At 47.3% G+C, this 20394-nt stretch overlaps 1 protein-coding gene across 1 annotated transcript; it reads left to right on the top strand.

The window, feature by feature from the left end:
• Window positions 1–7023: 7023 nt before the first annotated feature.
• Window positions 7024–15549, top strand: LOC138846893 (pepsin-3). The gene is made up of 9 exons (XM_089308181.1): window positions 7024–7155; window positions 7504–7663; window positions 9518–9635; window positions 10664–10782; window positions 11459–11658; window positions 12996–13112; window positions 13634–13778; window positions 13877–13975; window positions 15223–15549. The coding sequence occupies exons 1-9, from the start codon at window positions 7100–7102 to the stop codon at window positions 15370–15372; spliced, it is 1164 nt and encodes a 387-aa protein (XP_089164307.1). The 5' UTR covers window positions 7024–7099; the 3' UTR covers window positions 15373–15549.
• Window positions 15550–20394: the final 4845 nt, after the last annotated feature.

Genomic DNA, 20394 nt, shown 5'->3' with positions numbered 1-20394 from the left:
AGCAGCCAGGACTTGAACTTGTACCCATATGCGATGCCAGCACTGAAGGGGAGGCTTAACCCACTATGTCACAGTGCTGCTCTTTGAGTCCTCTCCTTGCACCTGTTTCCCAATTTGGAGGCAGGAGAACAGACCACAAAAGAGCACTAGAAACTGAACTTACCAGAGCCTCTATTAGCCCACCTGCAAAACAGAGAGAGCAGCAGCATCTGTGGCCAGACACTGCTGTGAGCTTTTAGTGAGATAACACGGGCAAAATGCTCCAGACACACCAGAACATTGGCTACCAAATCGACTTGAAGGCTCTGGGAGTGTGATGGTGACCAGCTTGCCGAAGAGTGTGCTCCCATTATAATGAAGTAAAATCGTTAAAGGACCCACTTCTTAACCTAATGGATTTCTGGCTTGGTGGTGGTCTCCAGCCCTAGAGCTCAAGCAGGAGTTCATCACCCAAAGAGCGGCAGAGTTGAGCATAAACAGAACAAACCTTTCAAAGATCAAAGGGATTTAATTGACAAATTTTCTAAGAGGAATTTCCAGGTATCTATCAACAACAACAAAAAAATTCCCCATTTTCCTAAAAATTTACAAAGTGTAAAATCAGCCTCACTGAAGGTACTTTATGCTCATAGCAAATGGAAAGAGTTGAAATCCTAGCATCGAGGGCACATGGGGAAGGGGCACCAACCCAGGAGTTTCCTCTCCCTAGGAGCCCAACCCGGACTGTGCCATGGGCTCAAGGAACTGATCCTGATGCCCCTGACACAGTCACTGCCCTATACACACACGTTCCAGGTGAGCACTTGGTTGTTCACCACCTTCCTGCCCTCTTAGTTGCAGCCACAGAGGCACAGGACACAGGGCCTGTGAGGGCCATGGCCAGCAAGGGAGCCTTGGATAGGGTAGCTGGTCTCACTCTGGCTTCACTCACCCTGGCATACTGAATAGTACTACCCATCAGGGTAGAAAGGGTAGGGACAATTGATGGGGCAGTCCACTGGTGTATAGGCTTTTGAGTCCAGCTGTAGGACACAGAAATACACAAAGTCCTTGCTTATGGCAGTTGATGGACACACAGGAAAGCACAGATGAAGAGCCAAGGGGTGCCTGTAAGAGCAGCCAGGTCAGGGGAGATGGGCCCACAGGGTGCAGGTGTCAATCAGTGAGATCCATCTTCCCACTGGCACATGCACCCCATGAGTGCAGGGTCCTGGCCTTGTCTGTGATGTCCCCTATCAGCAGGTGCCTGTGGAACAAAGGCATGAACTGCCCGGGGAAAGAGCACCAAACACCCAGGAGAAAGAGGGGCCCAGGAGTTAAGCTCCCCAAAGCATTTGTCTGTGAATAAATGAGCCAACATACAGCAGGCCCCTTGGAGGCCACATGCATGAGAGCCCCGTGTTTCTCAGTCTCTCTGTGGACCCGGCCCCTTTCCACATATATAGACAGCTGGAGAGATGCAGCATCACCATTTCCCATTTCATCACAGCGGAGAACAAGGATCTGTTTTCATTTTTCCAATTAAAATTATGCTGGTGCCAAACACACTTTTTGATGCCGAGAGGCAGTCTGGTTTAGGGGTTATAAATGTGTTATGGGACTTCCAAAAGTTCATGGAAGGGAGAGCCTGTTTTAGTTCTTAGTGTTTGGCTCCCAATTTACCTTCATGTTTGTGTACCAGGGAAAGCAGCAGATGATGGCCCAGGTGCTTGAGCCTTGTCATCCATTTGGGAGACCTGGGTAGCAATAAACTCCAACTCATTTTTTGCATTCTTTCCATGAAATTTAATTTCATCTTCACGTCAGTAAATTATTGATTATATTGTTGTAAACAAAATATGTACATAATTTCTTCTGTGTACGGTAATTATTTAAAGTACTAAATAGGACATAATTGTACTCAAGTGTTAAATTTTAATACATGTTCATCAAAATGTAAAATAAAGCATATAGAAGTTTAAAAGTCAAAATTATTTTTCATGTTTTAAAAAAAGTAGTTTTCTTCAAAAATATGCAGCCATTTAGATTGAAATTATAGCCAAAGTCGTAATTATAAGGCCCAAGCCATGCTCCCTTCTTTTGGAAAATGAACAGTTCAGCTGATTAAAACATTTATCCTAGGTAAACATCCTACTAGTCCAAGTGATCAATTTCAGTTCACAACTGATCATACTGATAGGTCTAAGAGTCAAAGGGATCACATAAACAAGACTAGTGTCTGCAAATACTAACTGATAGAATTAAAAAGGAGAGAACGATCCAACATGGAAAGTGGGATACACAGCAGACTCACAGAATGGCAGATGTCCTAAACAGCACTCTGGCCTCAGAATCAGCTCTTAAGGCATGCAGATCCAGCTAAAAAGCCCATGAGAGTATTTCAGGCATGGAAAGCCAAGACATTGTGGGGAAAAAATGACCTAAATGAAAGTTCTCTCTGAGTGAGGTCCCAGTGGAAAGAATGGGCCATCAAAGAAGGAGGTACCTTTCTCTGAAGGGAGGAGAGAACTTCCACTTTGACTATGACCTTGTCTAAATAAGATTGGAGCTGGCGAACTCAAAAGGCTTCCATAGCCTTGGAAACTCATGAAAAGAGCCTAGGGAGATTACTGATGCCATAAACAAGAGTGTCAATTGTTAAGTCAACAACAGGAGTTACTGTGCCCTTACTCCTCATGTAGGATCTCTGTCCTTAATGTGTTGTTCAATGTGAATTAATGCTATAACTAGTGCTGAAACAATATTTTACACTTTATGTTCTATGTGGGTGCAAACTGATGAAATCTTTACTTAATATATACTAAATTGATCTTCTGTATATAAAGATAATTGAAAATGAATCTTAATGTGAATGGAATGGGAGAGGGAGCTTGAGAGGGGAGGGTTGCAGGTGGGAGGGAAGTTATGGAGGGGAAAACCACTGTAATCCATAAGCTGTACTTTGGAAATTTATATTTGTTAAATAAAAGTTTTTAAAAAACTATGCACATATTTTGAAACATTTTTAGTGAAATAGATGTCTATTTGTTCTATTTAGTCTATTTTCCATGAACTTGTTGAATTCCCCTCATGTTATGTGCACACTTGTACCAAAACAAAAGGGCCTGTAAATGGAATCCTAACACCTGCCTGCATCTCTGTAAGAGCAGAAGGTTTGGGGCTGAGAAGTAGAGAACACAGTGCTCCTGTGTGGTTGGAAGACCACGCCCTGGGCTCAGAACAAGCTGGACAGTGCCAGGGACCAGCTGTTGCAAGGCCAGTCACTTAAGTTCCATAGTACCTGTCACAAGACTCCATCTCTGGCTTGCCAGGAATGATTTGTTCAACCTCATTCCTTTGCTTAACCTGAAACATTCATGGAACATTGCTGAGCACATGGGATGTTGGCATTGGTGGCCTGTATTAGAAACTCTATCCTCAGTGCCCCAAAGGCCAGGCACGGCACAAGCACACTGAGTGCCAGGCAGGGCTAATGGCAGGGTAAACTTTCTTGTCTTATCTCTTTGCTGGGCCAGCCTGGTACAGTGAGTTGGGTGGCTTCTTTGCCACCAACACTAGATCAACCCTGGAGGTGAATCAGATAGCCCAGAATCAGGATTCCTCTCTGTCTCCCAAGATTTCAGGTAAAGAGGACCATGAAGACAGCTTCTCTGGGTGCCCCTGGTGTGGTCATCACATAAGGACCAAATACATTCTGACCCAGGGGCAGAAACCAGATAGGACATTCTTCTAAGGAAAGAGCTCTTCTGAGACCCAAGGTCTAGTCCTGACAGTTTCACACTTGGTTATGAGAACCTGCTCTGACCACCTATCCCCTCAACTACAAGATGGTGATACAGCAGAAACAGTAATTTACTTATTTTTTTAGAAAGCTTTTATTTAATGAATACAAATTTCATAGGCACAGCTTTAGGAACATAGCAGTTCTTTCCCCCATACCCACCCTCCCAACCCCTCTCCCATCCCACCTCATACTCCTTCTCCCATCCCATTCTTCATTAAGATTCATTTTTACTTATCTTTATATACAGAAGACCAACTCTATACTAAGTAAAGATTTCGGTACGTTTACCACTATAGCCTGACCTTGTACAAGGCATGTCCATATTACTATAGACCTTCTGTTCCTGGCCGCTGTATTATAGATTCCCTGACATCATCCTGGGCATTTAGAGTATTTTAGGGGTCAAGATCATTTCAGGTTCCTCAGTAATAGTCACAGTGGTAGCTCCAGTCAAGACCCACAACAAGGTGCTGGGAGCTGCTCATAAGCTCTTGCCTCTAGCTCCAGCTGAGGCTGCACATGGAAACAACACACAGGGAGGGTGTTCCTCCAGTGCAGCACTTCAGCCACACTCTGTGGGCTCAAGGAAAGTTTCTGGCTCCCAGGTGGTACCTCCAGTGGAATCTCTGGAAGAGCAGATTCCCCTGCCTCCTGATTTAGAACAGAATGTAAGGAACGTTAGAGTCAGAACCAACATCCATCCCATAACATAGCCGAGCAAAGTCAGGTGGCCACTTTGCAGGGAGCCTGTTCTGATTCCAGCAACCTGCACATTACTGACCGCAGCCTCCAGCAGAACTTCATCACCAGGTTCTGGGCAACAATACCACATAAGGGAAGGGCTTGTTCCCCAGACAGTTATCGTATCTGCTCCCATAACAACTCGAGGTAAAGGAAACAACTTCATCCAAAGCTTGTCTGAAGACTGCACATCCCATGTCCTATCACAGGTGCATGTCTGTATGTTCCAATCCCATAGACTTCTCCAACCCCACTGGGAGCCAACAGACCTTGGCTCTTTTGTTCATCTCGTCTTGAAGAAATGACCAACAGCTGCCCCAGACCATGGTACAATAGACTTCCCATTGGATCTTCTGACTTCTTAAAGCTCCTAACTGGAGTTCTTGCAGCAAACTTGTTTGCAATCATCCAATGTCAGATGACCTGTAAGAGTTCCCTTGGGGACTTCTAGCCATCCAGTGTTGTTCTAAAACCACTGATATATGGGGAAACAACATGTATTTATCATAAGCCAGCAGTGCTCCATTTAGATGATGCCAATTATGTTGGCAACATAAAAATATCATAATCATCACCAGTGGAATCTGTGCACTCTTCCTTTTATCAGACCTCATGAGGGTGTTGACCTTGGCACATCAGTGTCACAGTGCAGCTTCTTCATAGTCAGTTTGAACTCACTGTGAAGTCAGTTGGCCTTGAACTGTTGGCCTTGACATCTGCAGTGAACACAGGTGTGTGTTCTGGCTTCATCATGGCTGACTCAGTGTCAGGGAAATGTGATGTGGACACTGGGGTCGATCCTGTCTCTCTGGGCATGCTCTTCCAAGGACAGTGAGTGGTGTCCAGAGACCCAACTAGGCCATAGGAATATGAGTGACCTGTGCATGCAGGAGTCTCTTACCTGTTATTCTGATCTGCTACAGAGATGAATAACCATAGGATGGTGCAAGATTTGTTTTGTTTTGTTTTTAGGTTTGCACTTTCTTCCACATCCAGTGAACCAGCTCTGCAGGGATTGGTCCCACCATAAAATTCCAATAAGACTTAGCATCCAGAAATTGCTGAGACAGAACTGCTGCCAAACCCAATGTGAGTGTGTAGCAACCCAGAAACCACATGTTCCTCTCCCTACCTTCTGACCTCCCAAGCCCTTAGTCTCTTGAGTCAAGGCCAGTCTGGTAGACCCCTCTACTGACACCAACTGTGTGCAGACAATGCCCACAAAGACCCTCGCAAGGTCTTAAATTGGTTTTCCTAGAGCTTTCTCTAGACACAGCTCACAGTCAAGCCAGATGTACAGAGACATCCTCCACACCCCAGAAACCAGTTCTGAAGCAGTTGACACAATCTGGGTGACCTCCCATTCAGCTGGATTCAGTTCTGCCCCCATCTACCAGAGGAGTGCACAGGATCCAATGAGTAGGGTCAAGGCACCAGCCCGCCGAACTCCAGTGCTAGGCTGAGGATTGATAAGCTACAAATTTGTGTTCTCACAGCCCCTTCCTCAGGTTCAATAATTTGATCATTGGCTCATAGGCCTAAGGGAAACCCATTTTTCTGCACATTTTAAAGGATAAAAATAGGCATCCAGATGAGAAGATGGAGAGGGCAAGGGCTGGAAGGGGCCCAAGGCCCAACCATCTGGATTGGGGAACACCCTCCCAGCAGAGGGATAACTTTCTGTTTACATTCACATACTCCCAATAACCCATTGTCCAGAACCCTGAAACACTCTATTTGGGGAAGTTTTTGGGTCTTCCTTGGCTTGATTATTGGTAGGCTAAGTGGACATCTCAGCATGGATTCTTCAAACTCCCTCCACCCAACTCACAGGAACCCTCTATAATGAGGTGGGTCTTAGCACCTACTATGTTATAATCACATAGCAGAGAATTTCATTATGGCTGGCAAAAGGCAGGGAGATTAGAGTTACTCTGACCCTACAGGTGAAGACAAATTCTAGATTCTGTGCCTTGAGGAGTTAGTGATGAACTAGGAACCAGGGAGAAGAAAGAAAATGTATCTACAAATAGTCAGGTCCCATAATATCACATCCAAATGAAGTCATCTAGAGAGGGATGAGTCCTGATCCCCAAATAACCAAATGCTCACAAGATCTAGAGTGGTACATACAGCAACCCAAACCATTGCTAAGTGGGCAGCTGCTCTCAAAGAACCCCAGCCAGCAAGCAACATCATCAATGCTGTGTTCCGAGCACTGCTGACCAATCTTGCCACAACACTGAGCTTGGGGAGTTGTACATGGACCCTCTCATTTCATAAGGCTCAGCCACCACTTAATGGATGTCTAGCTCTTGCCAGGTGCACTCCAGCTGTGCGATGCAGTGTTAGTGGAAAGCTACTCAACTAGCAACTTCTCAGAACGTGACTCTGAGCAGAAGAATCTTATCAGGAACAGTTCTGTTTGAGATTGTGGTAACAGGTAGCATTTACAGGCTGATAAGGGCTATTACAGTCAGGACAAGGGCCATATATAAGCAGCAGCTCTTGCCTGCTTCTGCACACCTTCCACTTGTCCTGCCTTCTCCAGTGTCTTGGGAGCCAGGAAGAACCATGAAGTGGCTGCTGCTGCTCGGGCTGCTGGCACTCTCTGAGTGCATCATCCACAAGTGAGCCTGGTGACCAGCAATGGGAAGATGCCTCAAGGGGCAACTTCCCAGCCCGCTGCTGCCTCCCTGTCTATCATATTTCACCTTCCATTCTTCTCATATGCAGTCTCCCTTTCTTGTCTCTGTTTCTACTCCCATGGGGAGGCAGCCGTGGTTTGGTTTCAGCCCCATCATGGTGATCTGTAACCTCGCCTCTGCACTGTACAGAGCTTCTCTCCTCCTCCTAAATTCACTTCTCCTAAACTAGTTTCCTTGTCCTTCTCTGGCTTCTGTAGCATCTCCTGAGCTGGACCCTTGCCCATTAACCTCACCTTTTCTAACCATGCATGCACCAATGCTCTGCCCCAGGGTCCCCCTGGTCAGAAAGAAGTCCTTGAGGAAGAACCTGATTGAGAAGGGCTTGCTGAAGGACTACCTGAAGACTCACACCCCCAACCTGGCCACCAAGTACTTGCCCAAAGCTGCCTTCGACTCAGTGCCCACTGAGACCCTGGAGAACTACCTGGATGTGAGTGCATGGACAGGTGGAAGGGGCAGCCCCAAGGACGGAGCCAGCAACAGAGAGGGTGTCTGGGGGACATGAATGACAGCTAGGTTCTGCTCCCTGGCTCTCAGCAGCCCATGGCAGTCGAGGAAACTCACAATCATAATTGTTGCTATCATTTGTTCATCATTCATTCATTTGTTCTTTCAATGTTTATTTATCCTGAATGTCCTGATAGGTGTCAGGCCTTGCGCCTGGTCCAGGGGGCAGCAGGGAGCAGTCACAGTTCCATAGGGGGAGAAAGATGGACTCACTGAGCATCAACACCTAGTGACAATCACGGTTAGGAAGAGGTCCTCCAAAGGAGGAGTTACTTGTTGAGTGAGAGGTTCCTGGAGGACAGTAAGTCCTCCTGGGAGCTGCCAAAGAATAACAGGTATCTCCAAGAGGAGGGAGGAAATTCTAGAACAGGAGGGCTTGTACTCAGTCTGTTCCCATAGTGAGCTATGTGCATTTGAGGAAGGAATAAAAGAGTGTGTGATAATAGTGAAGGAAGGAGGGTGTGCCAAGTAAGGTTTGGGGCCTTGAGTGGGACCGGTCACACAGAAGCCAGGGACTGACATAGCTGAGACCCTATTTGCCACAGATTGACCCAACACACTGGAGTGGTACACTCAGACTCTTACTTGGAACCAGTGACATACTCTGGTCTACAATAAACATTGCCTTTCCTGTGGTCAAGGGCTTCCCTTCTGAGATACATAAGACCCACTACAAAAGGGGGCTCTAGTCCATACAGACCTGGTGATCTTGAGCAAGTTGTTCATATTCTCTGAGCCTCAGCATCCTCGTCTACAGAACTGACCCACTCACGGTCACCATCCATGGGTGGTTGCAAATCATTACCACCATAGAGCTTCTGAGTGTGCTTCCCACAGGCCCCAGCTGGTTCTTGGTAGAGCTCAGAAACACCATCCCATTTATTCATCGCACAGAGATTTATGAAGATATACTAAATGCCAGAGGCTCAACATTTGCTGTGGAAAGAAAGCCAAAGTTTGAGGGCTTATATTCAAGAAAGGTAGACAAACAAATCAGCATGTGAGATGAATTATGATCATGAGAGGTGTCATAAAGCATAATTATTTAATTAACTAGTGGGAAGAGGAGAAGAAGGGGAGGGACACTTTGGTTAAAGTGGTCAGGAAGTGCTTGGCAAAAGTGACACTGGACAAGAGCTCTGAATGATGAAGGAGTCAGCCAAGGGAGGGTCCAGGAACATACATTTTCACAGCACAACAAACAGCCAGAACAAAGGCCCTGGGGTGGGATGGAGCTTGTCATTGTCCAAAAATAGTATAGAAATATGGAAACTGGAGACGATCTACCAAAGGGAGAGTGTTGGCATTGAGAATAAAATACTGAGTTTCCTTTCTTAAAATCTGCTGTCCACACTGAGGTTTGGGAATGAGAGATTCACATGGGTTCCCTTGTTTAACTGACTTGCATGTCTCCAGATCAACAAGTTAATGGACAAGCATCTGAGGCCTAGCTGGTTGGGTGCCATAGGTTACACCCTACCCTCTGAGAAGGTGTGCTCCCCAGGAGGGTGAGACTGACATGGGCAGGGCACTTGCTGAGAGAGGACAACAGATCTGCCTGGGGAATGAATGTTCTTAGCAGAGATCATCAGAGGCAATCAGGGAGCAGAGAAGATATCAGGGAGGTGTGAGGCGGGCTGGGATGTGAAGGAGTGTGCACTTCATGGGGAAGTGAAGAGAGGAAGAGACGATGGAGACTTGGATGAGGAGCTGCTCTGGAGGCAGGCCCAGATGGGGAGTTGCAGGTCTTTGAACTGTGCTGTCCTGGCCCCTGCAGACCGAGTACTTTGGCACCATCGGCATCGGAACCCCCGCTCAGGACTTCACCGTCATCTTTGACACTGGCTCCTCCAACCTGTGGGTGCCCTCTGTCTACTGTTCCAGTGCTGCCTGCAGTGAGTGCCTGCCATGCCCAGCCCTGTTTTCCCATGCTTTTCCTGACCACTCAGAGACTTCTCACAGCACCCACTTCAAACCTGAAGGAGTCACTCAGAGATTCAAGGGACAGGTTTCCCCAGGCAGCTTCAAGGAGCTAGCAGTAGGCACAGGTGCTCAGGGCATAAAGTGATGACTCAGAAATGGAGAGTTAGACTCCTGGAGGAGAAAGCATATAGTAGTTTTTAAAACATTTTTTATTTTATTTATGTATTTGAGAGGTGGAGTTACAGACAGTGAGAGGGAGAAACAGAGAGAAAGGTCTTCCTTCCATTGGTTCACTTCCCAAATGACCACTATTGTAGGAGCTACACCGATCTGAAGCCAGGAGCCAGGTGTTTCTTCCTGGTCTCCCATGTAGGTGCAGGGGCCCAAGCACTTGGGCCATATTCTACTGGAAAGCCTGTAGAATTTTAAAGCAAGGAAGGGATGAAGTGCTGCTTGTTGGCCAGCCATGCCGAGTCCCATGTGACACAGTGGGCTAGAAGCTGGACTGAGACTCTTGAGATGAGTGTGTAACTCAATTAAAAACACAGAGACAAATCACTGCTCTGGTAATGAAGGAGACATTGTCGTTGGAATTCACCACAATGTTTAAAGTTCCAAACTCTTCCTGCTTTCTGGCCGAGTTTTAAGAAGAGTTGTCAGTAGAATCAGGGGTGCCCTAACAAGAGCCTTGGCTGTGAAAGCACTCAGCACCATGGAAAGCCACACTGCTGTGCTCAGGGCTTGCCTGGGTGCCTTGGGAGGAATTGTCGTAGGCTGGGATCATCCACCAGAGAGATGGTGCTGACTGCCAAAAACTTGCGATTGGAACCTGGAATTTCTGCCATCCAAAGGCCACCTTAAAGGTCATCCTGTAGCAAAGGTCATCTTTCTCCTCCATAGTCCCACCCAAGCCAAGAAATCCCATCCCAGGAAGATATGCCCATTCCACCACCCTTGTTTGCCCTCTGGAAGTTAATGATGTCACCCTTTACCTTTGCAGGCGTCCATAACAAGTTCAACCCTGAGGACTCCTCCACCTTCCAGGCCACCAGCGAGTCTCTCTCCATCACCTATGGCACTGGCAGCATGACAGGCTTCCTGGGATACGACACTGTGAAAGTGAGCACTTGGGGGCTATGCACTCTCACACAGCCTGTGCCTCGGGCCATTTTCCAAGGACTTGGGGACCACAGTAAATGTCCCAAAGCAAGTTCACTCTAACAGTATGGATCTCAGAGATCACACAAGAAATCTAACAGGCAGTGCAGGGAGTATGTGGCAGAGCTGTCACACACACTCAGGGGTTAACCATATGAGCATAATGAGAGTGCTGCCTGGGAAACTCAGCCACGCTCAGTGCTGAATGGAGGAAGTGGGGAGAGGGGACACAGTTGCTCAATTCTCTTTCAGCATCTCCTCCACAGCCTCCTCCTTCCTCTAGTCACATGAGCTCCACAGATCTCCAGGGCATGGCAGGGGTAAAGTGCTCCAGCTTGCTGGAGTCTGCCTTCCATCTGCCCAACCAAAATCCAAACGCACAGTGACTATCCATCCTGCAGCAATATCTCACAGTGAGTCACACACTGTGGCCACCTGACAGCAGCTGCCAAGGTTCTGCCCAATGGAGAGTCAAGCATTTCAGGGGATAGTCCCTCTTCCTGCTTTCTGTCCTGTTCCCTGGGAGCTAAGTCCTCCAGGAGATGAAGCAGGATCGCTCTGAGTCCAGGGCTGGAGCCCAGAAGTGCTCCATGAACAGGTGCTCATTGTGGACCTCCTCTCTGTGCCTCCTACACAGGTTGGAAACATCGAGGACACCAACCAGATCTTTGGGCTGAGTGAGTCAGAGCCTGGCTCCTTCCTGTACTACGCTCCCTTCGATGGCATCCTGGGTCTGGCCTACCCCAGCATTTCCTCCTCTGATGCCACGCCCGTCTTTGACAACATGTGGAACGAGGGCCTGGTGTCTGAGGACCTCTTCTCCGTCTACTTGAGCTCGTAGGTTTTGGCTAGCCTGGGGCCTTTCCCACATGGACTATTTTCACCTGGTCCAGCAAGGGACCTAACTAGGGTTGGGTGGGCTGGGAGGATCTTAGAAGAATGAGATTTGCAAACTCACTGTCAAATAGCATGCATTTTCCAAGAACATTTTACAAGCTCCTTGTATGTACAGATTCCAAAATATTTTGCACCAATATAAATTCCCTTAAATTTTATTTTTCTGAGAAAATTTTGAAATACCCTCATATATCTTGAACAATGACATTTCAAACTAAGGAAAGCAAGTTTCTTTTTATTTAGTTAGTTCTAAAAATGATAGAAGAATAACCCAAGGTGGGTTTTGCTGTGTACACTTTTGCCAAATTGTAGCCGAGGCTGTCTTCAACTTTTCTCTGTCTCTCATAGCCTCCCCATGACACCATTGGCCAACAGTCATATTTTGCTTCAGGCATTAATATTCTGATAGGTGCTGCACTGTGCACTAACATGTTTACTATAAACTGGGTGGGTAAATGTGAGTGAGGTTGAGTCTTAGAAATGGTCAGTATTTTTTGACTAATTTCTTGTTAACATCTATACCTGCTTTCTATCTAACCTGAAACATCAGATTTAGCCAATGGACTCTGCAATATCAAAGACTCCTTTGTGAGAGTTCTTTTATCCTTTGTGCCCTTGGCCACTCAATCTTCAGGTGCCTCTTAAACATGACGTGCTTTCGTGAGTACTTAAGCATCTCTGTGGGTCACTGTATCTCCCCAGCTAACAAAGATTCTAGAAGTCAGCCCTATGGCCTTTTTAGGGCAGGTAGTTGCATGTTGTTGGGCAGTCCCATGGACCTGACCCTGACCTACTGTACCTCAGTAGCACCCCTGCCTCCAACCAACAATAAGAAGAAATGTCTCTGGATATTAGCCACACTAGCCCTGGTTGAGAAAGAGTGATCGCCACCATTAAGTCCTTAAATGCCCAAACTGCCTGAATTCACTTCACTTGTGGACCCCAGGGAAACCTAATGAGTATCAGGGTGCAAACCATACAGGAGGGAAACCAAATTTCTAGGTTCTATGCTTGACTGCAACTACACAACTATGTGAACTCGAGCAAGTTGCCTTACTTCTCTGAGACACAGTATCTTGTAGAGTCAAAATAATTATACAGACCACTGTGTGGACCTGGTGTTACATTGAAAGAATCCACAACAGGCACACATTCAGCACAGCTCCTGGCAATTAAAAGTACCCCATCAAGGGTAGTTCTTGGGCTGTACACAGCAGATATGCAAACCATGAATGAGTGAATTCCTGTCTTCTCCCCTACCCCTGCTTTTTCCACAGTGATGATGAGAGTGGCAGCGTTGTGATGTTTGGTGGCATCGATTCTTCTTACTACACTGGAAGCCTGAACTGGGTGCCTGTTTCTTATGAGGGCTACTGGCAGATCACTCTGGACAGGTGAGACAGCACCACTGCATGTTATCCTGGGCTGAGCCCTGATCCCACATCTTTATGGACTTGTTGTTGATCTGATGTCCAGATCTACCTGGAACAGCCAGTACATGGGAGAGCTGGAAACTGGTCAAGCTACTGAGAGCCCAGAAAAGGCACCTCACTTGAAGGGGAGGAGAGGGCTCTCTGGGAGCCCAGCTCCACAACAACGATGGAACAACCACTTCCTGGTGTTCTAAGAACATGACCACATCACAGCACACCCAGGAAGGGTTAACAAACCTTCCTGTCCATACCTCTCAGTATTTAGTGGACCTAGAAAGCAGCACACAATCTGCCGTTATAGCAAGACTGCATTTGGCTGTCCAGTATTAGGGTGAATGACTGAAAAATTTTCACAGAACAAGCATGCCCTGGCCCTTTAAAGCCTGAATTCCAGTTGTTCTGACCCCTCAAGAGGGTCCAACTAGGGTCACATGTGTAACCCCTGAGAACTCAAGGGTCCTTTCCTTGCATCTCACCCTCAGCATCACCATGGATGGAGAGACCATCGCTTGTGCTGATAGCTGCCAGGCCATTGTGGACACGGGCACCTCTCTGCTGGCTGGCCCCACCAGTGCCATTTCCAACATCCAGAGCTACATTGGAGCTTCTGAGAACTCTGATGGCGAGGCAAGTCCAGCCCAAAATGCTCTCTGCTAGACACTGGTGCGGGGAGTGCCATGCACAAAGAATGAGCCCCTTCTAACCCCCACACTCACACCTTCCAGATGATCGTCAGCTGCTCATCCATGTACTCCCTGCCCAACATTGTCTTCACCATCAATGGAGTCCAGTACCCTGTGCCCGCCAGTGCCTACATCCTGGAGGTAAGGGAGCACTCGGCCAGGCGCCAGACGGGCCACACAAAAGGAGGCTGCACGCTGCCCTCTGCAGGAGGGAATTCACACTTCTCTCTGCTGATGCCAAGAGGCAGACTGACCCCTGCTCTGCATGGCCAGTAGACAAAAAGAGCCTATCACAGCCATGCAGGAGCGAGAATTGGATGGAGCCCCTAAAGGAAAAGTGAGGCAAAAGATGATGGTGTGAAAAGGGGATTCTGGCTGGCGCCGCGGCTCACTAGGCTAATCCTCCACCTTGCGGCCCGGCACACCGGGTTCTAGTCCCGGTCGGGGCGCCGGATTCTGTCCCGGTTGCCCCTTTTCCAGGCCAGCTCTCTGCTGTGGCCAGGGAGTGCAGTGGAGGATGGCCCAAGTGCTTGGGGCCTGCACCCCATGGGAGACCAGGATAAGTACCTGGCTCCTGCCATCGGATCAGCGCGGTGCACCGGCCAGAGCGGCCATTGGAGGGTGAACCAACGGCAAAGGAAGACCTTTCTCTCTGTCTCTGTCTCTCACTGTCCATTCTGCCTGTCAAAAAATAAAAAAGGGGAGGATTCTGATATTTAGAGCTGTATCTGACTCCCTAGATCCCAATCTCCTGCCCATCATTTCTGATCAAGGTGCATGTCCTCTCAGCATTCATTTCCTCAGCTAAAACCGGAGGTGTCAGCTCATCCCCCCATGTGTGCACTTAGGGGGTTTGGTAAGACTGAGCACAATTCAGTCCAACGACCTTCAAGAAACTCCTTGCTTCCTACTACATGCACTGAGCTTACTCTGTGAGAAGTATTCACACCTGGTGCCTTCTCTAGGCAAGTGCAGCCTTGCAGCCAAGGCTGAGCAGAGTAACACAGGAAGGAGGAGGAACCCCTGGCTGTCAGCTGTGCCATGGGTGGCAACAGAAATAATGAAAAGTGGCTGCACCCTCAGGGAATCCAAATCTCCTTCCCAGAATCTGACTTCAACTTCTGCCTAAACCCCGGTACTGAGGTCAGGGTTCCTGTGTCTGCCAATGGCAGCATACAATGCCTGGCAATCCATCCCATCAAGAGTGCAGGGATCGGTTTCTGCAGGCTGATCCCAGCCCAGCAACAGCCACATCCCTGGAAAATGAGCCACAAATCCCCTCTTGGCATGGCACTTGCAGCCAGAGGCAGGAGCCATTCATGGTTATCTCCCAGTGCTTGTAACCCTCACCCTGTTCCCCATCTCCTGTGCTATTCTCTGCTCTGCAGGAAGATGACGCCTGCATTAGTGGCTTCGAGGGCATGAACCTCGACACCTACACTGGCGAGCTCTGGATCCTGGGTGACGTCTTCATCCGCCAGTACTTCACCGTCTTCGACCGAGCCAACAATCAGCTGGGCCTGGCTGCCGCAGCTTAAGCCTGCAGCTTTGAAACCACGTCCCGACAGATTTGGCCTAGTCCTGCAACCCCTGTAGGTGGACGGACTTCTCCTGATTGTTCTTCCAGAAACACAGTCAGCTTCCAATAGAAATAGATGGTTGGCCCTGTTCCCACTCACACCCATAATGTAGAATAAAAACAGCTGATGAAAACATGTTTGTGGCTCCTTCTCCTCACTAGTATGTCTCCTCCCGTTGCTGGGGTCAGAACACCAGGCAGACAAGCAGAAATGACCATGTCTCCTTGGACAGCAGCACACACAGTGACATTTCGTAACTGGGCCAGAAGCAACTGACTGAGAGGCAGAGTGAGAAAAAGGACATGGAAGGGGTGAACGGGACACAGATGCCATTGGGAGTATTCAAAAGCTGGAATGATTCTATTCAAAACACCTTTGAAAGGCTGGTTGCAAATTCCATAAATAGGCTAAACTAAAGGGCATGACATAGAAATCCTAGCTCAGAAAAACTGTTCTCTCTATATATATTATTTTTCATTAATTAGAAGTAAACAGGTATGATTCTATGTCAATAAAAACTTACTTTTCATTAAAGGAAGCTCTTGTTAGGAAGTGGCATGTAGCAAACACAGCCTAAGCAGTGTGGGTTGGGAAAAGGAGCTAGGCTCTCTAAGTCCTCTCTCTCTCTGTCTCACTCTCTCAGATGTATTCATTTGTTTTAGAGGCAGATTTACAGAGAGCAGTTGAGACAGAGGGAGGCCTCACTCCCCAAATGGCTGCAATGGCTGAAGCTGGGCCTATCCAAGGCCATGAGTTAGGAGCTTCCTCTGGGTTGACCACGCAGGTACAGAGACCCAAGCACTTGTTTCATCTTCCACTACCCTCCCAGGCCATCAGCAGTCAGTGGGATGGGAAGTGGAGCAGCCAGGACTTGAACTTGTACCCATATGCGATGCCAGCACTGAAGGGGAGGCTTAACCCACTATGTCACAGTGCTGCTCTTTGAGTCCTCTCCTTGCACCTGTTTCCCAATTTGGAGGCAGGAGAACAGACCACAAAAGAGCACTAGAAACTGAACTTACCAGAGCCTCTATTAGCCCACCTGCAAAACAGAGAGAGCAGCAGCATCTGTGGCCAGACACTGCTGTGAGCTTTTAGTGAGATAACATGGGCAAAATGCTCCAGACACACCAGAACATTGGCTACCAAATCGACTTGAGGGCTCTGGGAGTGTGATGGTGACCAGCTTGCCGAGGAGTGTGCTCCCATTATAATGAAGTAAAATCGTTAAAGGACCCACTTCTTAACCTAATGGATTCTGGCTTGGTGGTGGTCTCCAGCCCTAGAGCTCAAGCAGGAGTTCATCACCCAAAGAGCGGCAGAGTTGAGCATAAACAGAACAAACCTTTCAAAGATCAAAGGAATTTAATTGGCAAATTTTCTAAGAGGAATTTCCAGGTATCTATCAACAACAACAAAAAAATTCCCCATTTTCCTAAAAATTTACAAAGTGTAAAATCAGCCTCACTGAAGGTACTTTATGCTCATAGCAAATGGAAAGAGTTGAAATCCTAGCATCGAGGGCACATGGGGAAGGGGCACCAACCCAGGAGTTTCCTCTCCCTAGGAGCCCAACCCGGACTGTGCCATGGGCTCAAGGAACTGATCCTGATGCCCCTGACACAGTCACTGCCCTATACACACACGGTCCAGGTGAGCACTTGGTTGTTCACCACCTTCCTGCCCTCTTAGTTGCAGCCACAGAGGCACAGGACACAGGGGCCTGTGAGGGCCATAGCCAGCAAGGGAGCCTTGGATAGGGTAGCTGGTCTCACTCTGGCTTCACTCATCCTGGCATACTGAATAGTACTACCCATTAGGGTAGAAAGGGTAGGGACAATTGATGGGGCAGTCCACTGGTGTATAGGCTTTTGAGTCCAGCTGTAGGACACAGAAATACACAAAGTCCTTGCTTATGGCAGTTGATGGACACACAGGAAAGCACAGATGAAGAGCCAAGGGGTGCCTGTAAGAGCAGCCAGGTCAGGGGAGATGGGCCCACAGGGTGCAGGTGTCAATCAGTGAGATCCATCTTCCCACTGGCACATGCACCCCATGAGTGCAGGGTCCTGGCCTTGTCTGTGATGTCCCCTATCAGCAGGTGCCTGTGGAACAAGGCATGAACTGCCCGGGGAAAGTGAGCACCAAACACCCAGGAGAAAGAGGGGCCCAGGAGTTAAGCTCCCCAAAGCATTTGTCTGTGAATAAATGAGCCAACATACAGCAGGCCCCTTGGAGGCCACATGCATGAGAGCCCCGTGTTTCTCAGTCTCTCTGTGGACCCGGCCCCTTTCCACATATATAGACAGCTGGAGAGATGCAGCATCACCATTTCCCATTTCATCACAGCGGAGAACAAGGATCTGTTTTCATTTTTCCAATTAAAATTATGCTGGTGCCAAACACACTTTTTGATGCCGAGAGGCAGTCTGGTTTAGGGGTTATAAATGTGTTATGGGACTTCCAAAAGTTCATGGAAGGGAGAGCCTGTTTTAGTTCTTAGTGTTTGGCTTCCAATTTACCTTCATGTTTGTGTACCTGGGAAAGCAGCAGATGATGGCCCAGGTGCTTGAGCCTTGTCATCCATTTGGGAGACCTGGGTAGCAATAAGCTCCAACTCATTTTTTGCATTCTTTCCATGAAATTTAATTTCATCTTCACGTCAGTAAATTATTGATTATATTGTTGTAAACAAAATATGTACATAATTTCTTCTGTGTACGGTAATTATTTAAAGTACTAAATAGGACATAATTGTACTCAAGTGTTAAATTTTAATACATGTTCATCAAAATGTAAAATAAAGCATATAGAAGTTTAAAAGTCAAAATTATTTTTCATGTTTTAAAAAAAGTAGTTTTCTTCAAAAATATGCAGCCATTTAGATTGAAATTACAGCCAAAGTTGTAATTATAAGGCCCAAGCCATGCTTCCTTCTTTTGGAAAATGAACAGTACAGCTGATTAAAACATTTATCCTAGGTAAACATCCTACTAGTCCAAGTGATCAATTTCAGTTCACAACTGATCATACTGATAGGTCTAAGAGTCAAAGGGATCACATAAACAAGACTAGTGTCTGCAAATACTAACTGATAGAATTAAAAAGGAGAGAACGATCCAACATGGAAAGTGGGATACACAGCAGACTCACAGAATGGCAGATGTCCTAAACAGCACTCTGGCCTCAGAATCAGCTCTTAAGGCATGCAGATCCAGCTAAAAAGCCCATGAGAGTATTTCAGGCATGGAAAGCCAAGACGTTGTGGGGAAAAAATGACCTAAATGAAAGTTCTCTCTGAGTGAGGTCCCAGTGGAAAGAATGGGCCATCAAAGAAGGAGGTACCTTTCTCTGAAGGGAGGAGAGAACTTCCACTTTGACTATGACCTTGTCTAAATAAGATTGGAGCTGGCGAACTCAAAAGGCTTCCATAGCCTTGGAAACTCATGAAAAGAGCCTAGGGAGATTACTGATGCCATAAACAAGAGTGTCAATTGTTAAGTCAACAACAGGAGTTACTGTGCCCTTACTCCTCATGTAGGATCTCTGTCCTTAATGTGTTGTTCAATGTGAATTAATGCTATAACTAGTGCTGAAACAATATTTTACACTTTATGTTCTGTGTGGGTGCAAACTGATGAAATCTTTACTTAATATATACTAAATTGATCTTCTGTATATAAAGATAATTGAAAATGAATCTTAATGTGAATGGAATGGGAGAGGGAGCTTGAGAGGGGAGGGTTGCAGGTGGGAGGGAAGTTATGGAGGGGAAAACCACTGTAATCCATAAGCTGTACTTTGGAAATTTATATTTGTTAAATAAAAGTTTTTAAAAAACTATGCACATATTTTGAAACATTTTTAGTGAAATAGATGTCTATTTGTTCTATTTAGTCTATTTTCCATGAACTTGTTGAATTCCCCTCATGTTATGTGCACACTTGTACCAAAACAAAAGGGCCTGTAAATGGAATCCTAACACCTGCCTGCATCTCTGCAAGAGCAGAGGGTTTGGGGCTGAGAAGCAGAGAACACAGTGTTCCTCTGTGGTTGGACGATGGTGCCCTGAGCTAAGCCCTTGATGGAAAGCTCTGGGTGATGGTGTCGCAAGGCCTATCAGCTCCATAGCACCTGCCACACTTACGTGCTCCATCTCTGGCTTGCCAGGAATGGTTTGTTCAACCTCATTCTTTTGAATAATCTGATATGTTCATGGAACATTGCTGAACACCTGGGCCCTTGGCATGAGAGGCCTGCATTAGACTCTATGCCCAGTGCACCACAAGACTAGGCCTTGGCACACTGAGTGCCATGCAGGGCTAATGGCAGGGTAAACGTTCTTGTCTTATCTCTTTGCTGGGCCAGCCTGGTACAGTGAGATTACACAGCTTCTTTGCTACCAGCACTGGATCAGCCCTGGCTTCTGATCAGATGGCCCAGAGTCAGGATTCCCTTCAGTCTCTCAAGAGTTTAGGTAAAGGGGAAATGAGGACAGCTTTTTTGGCACCCCTGAGCTGGCCATCACAGAATGCGCAAAGTCCCAGTCACACTGGGAGGACTGGGTCCTGGTGAGGGGCCCACAGTGGATGGTGAAGTGAGTGCAGAAGGATAAAAAGGTGACCCAGATTCCAGAGACAGTGGCCGGGTTGAAACTCAGGCTTACAGTAGCTCTATCCTGAGGGATGATTTCCACGGGCATAACCCAATGACCAAGGACCTCCTACCATGCCTCAGTCCTAATGGTTCCACCTCCTCCCAATAGCACCACCTTGGGGACCAGCATAGAACACATGGGAGTTAGGGGGTATTCAGCACCCAAGGGTTATCCAAATCATTTCATGGCCATCCTAGAGAAAGTCTGCCCTGCTCCTGGAATTGGTCCCTAAGCATGCCAGCCTCCCCCGGAAGTCAACATCTCTCAGTGGGAAGAACTGATTGCCTTTCCAACCCAGGATCATCCTTCAGTGTGACCCAGCC

This window comes from Oryctolagus cuniculus, chromosome 1, assembly GCF_051225735.1.
Source record: "Oryctolagus cuniculus isolate XC-2025 breed Fujian yellow rabbit chromosome 1, ASM5122573v1, whole genome shotgun sequence".
Taxonomy (NCBI): Eukaryota; Metazoa; Chordata; class Mammalia; order Lagomorpha; family Leporidae; genus Oryctolagus; species Oryctolagus cuniculus.
This window is presented reverse-complemented; position numbering and strand designations above follow the sequence as displayed.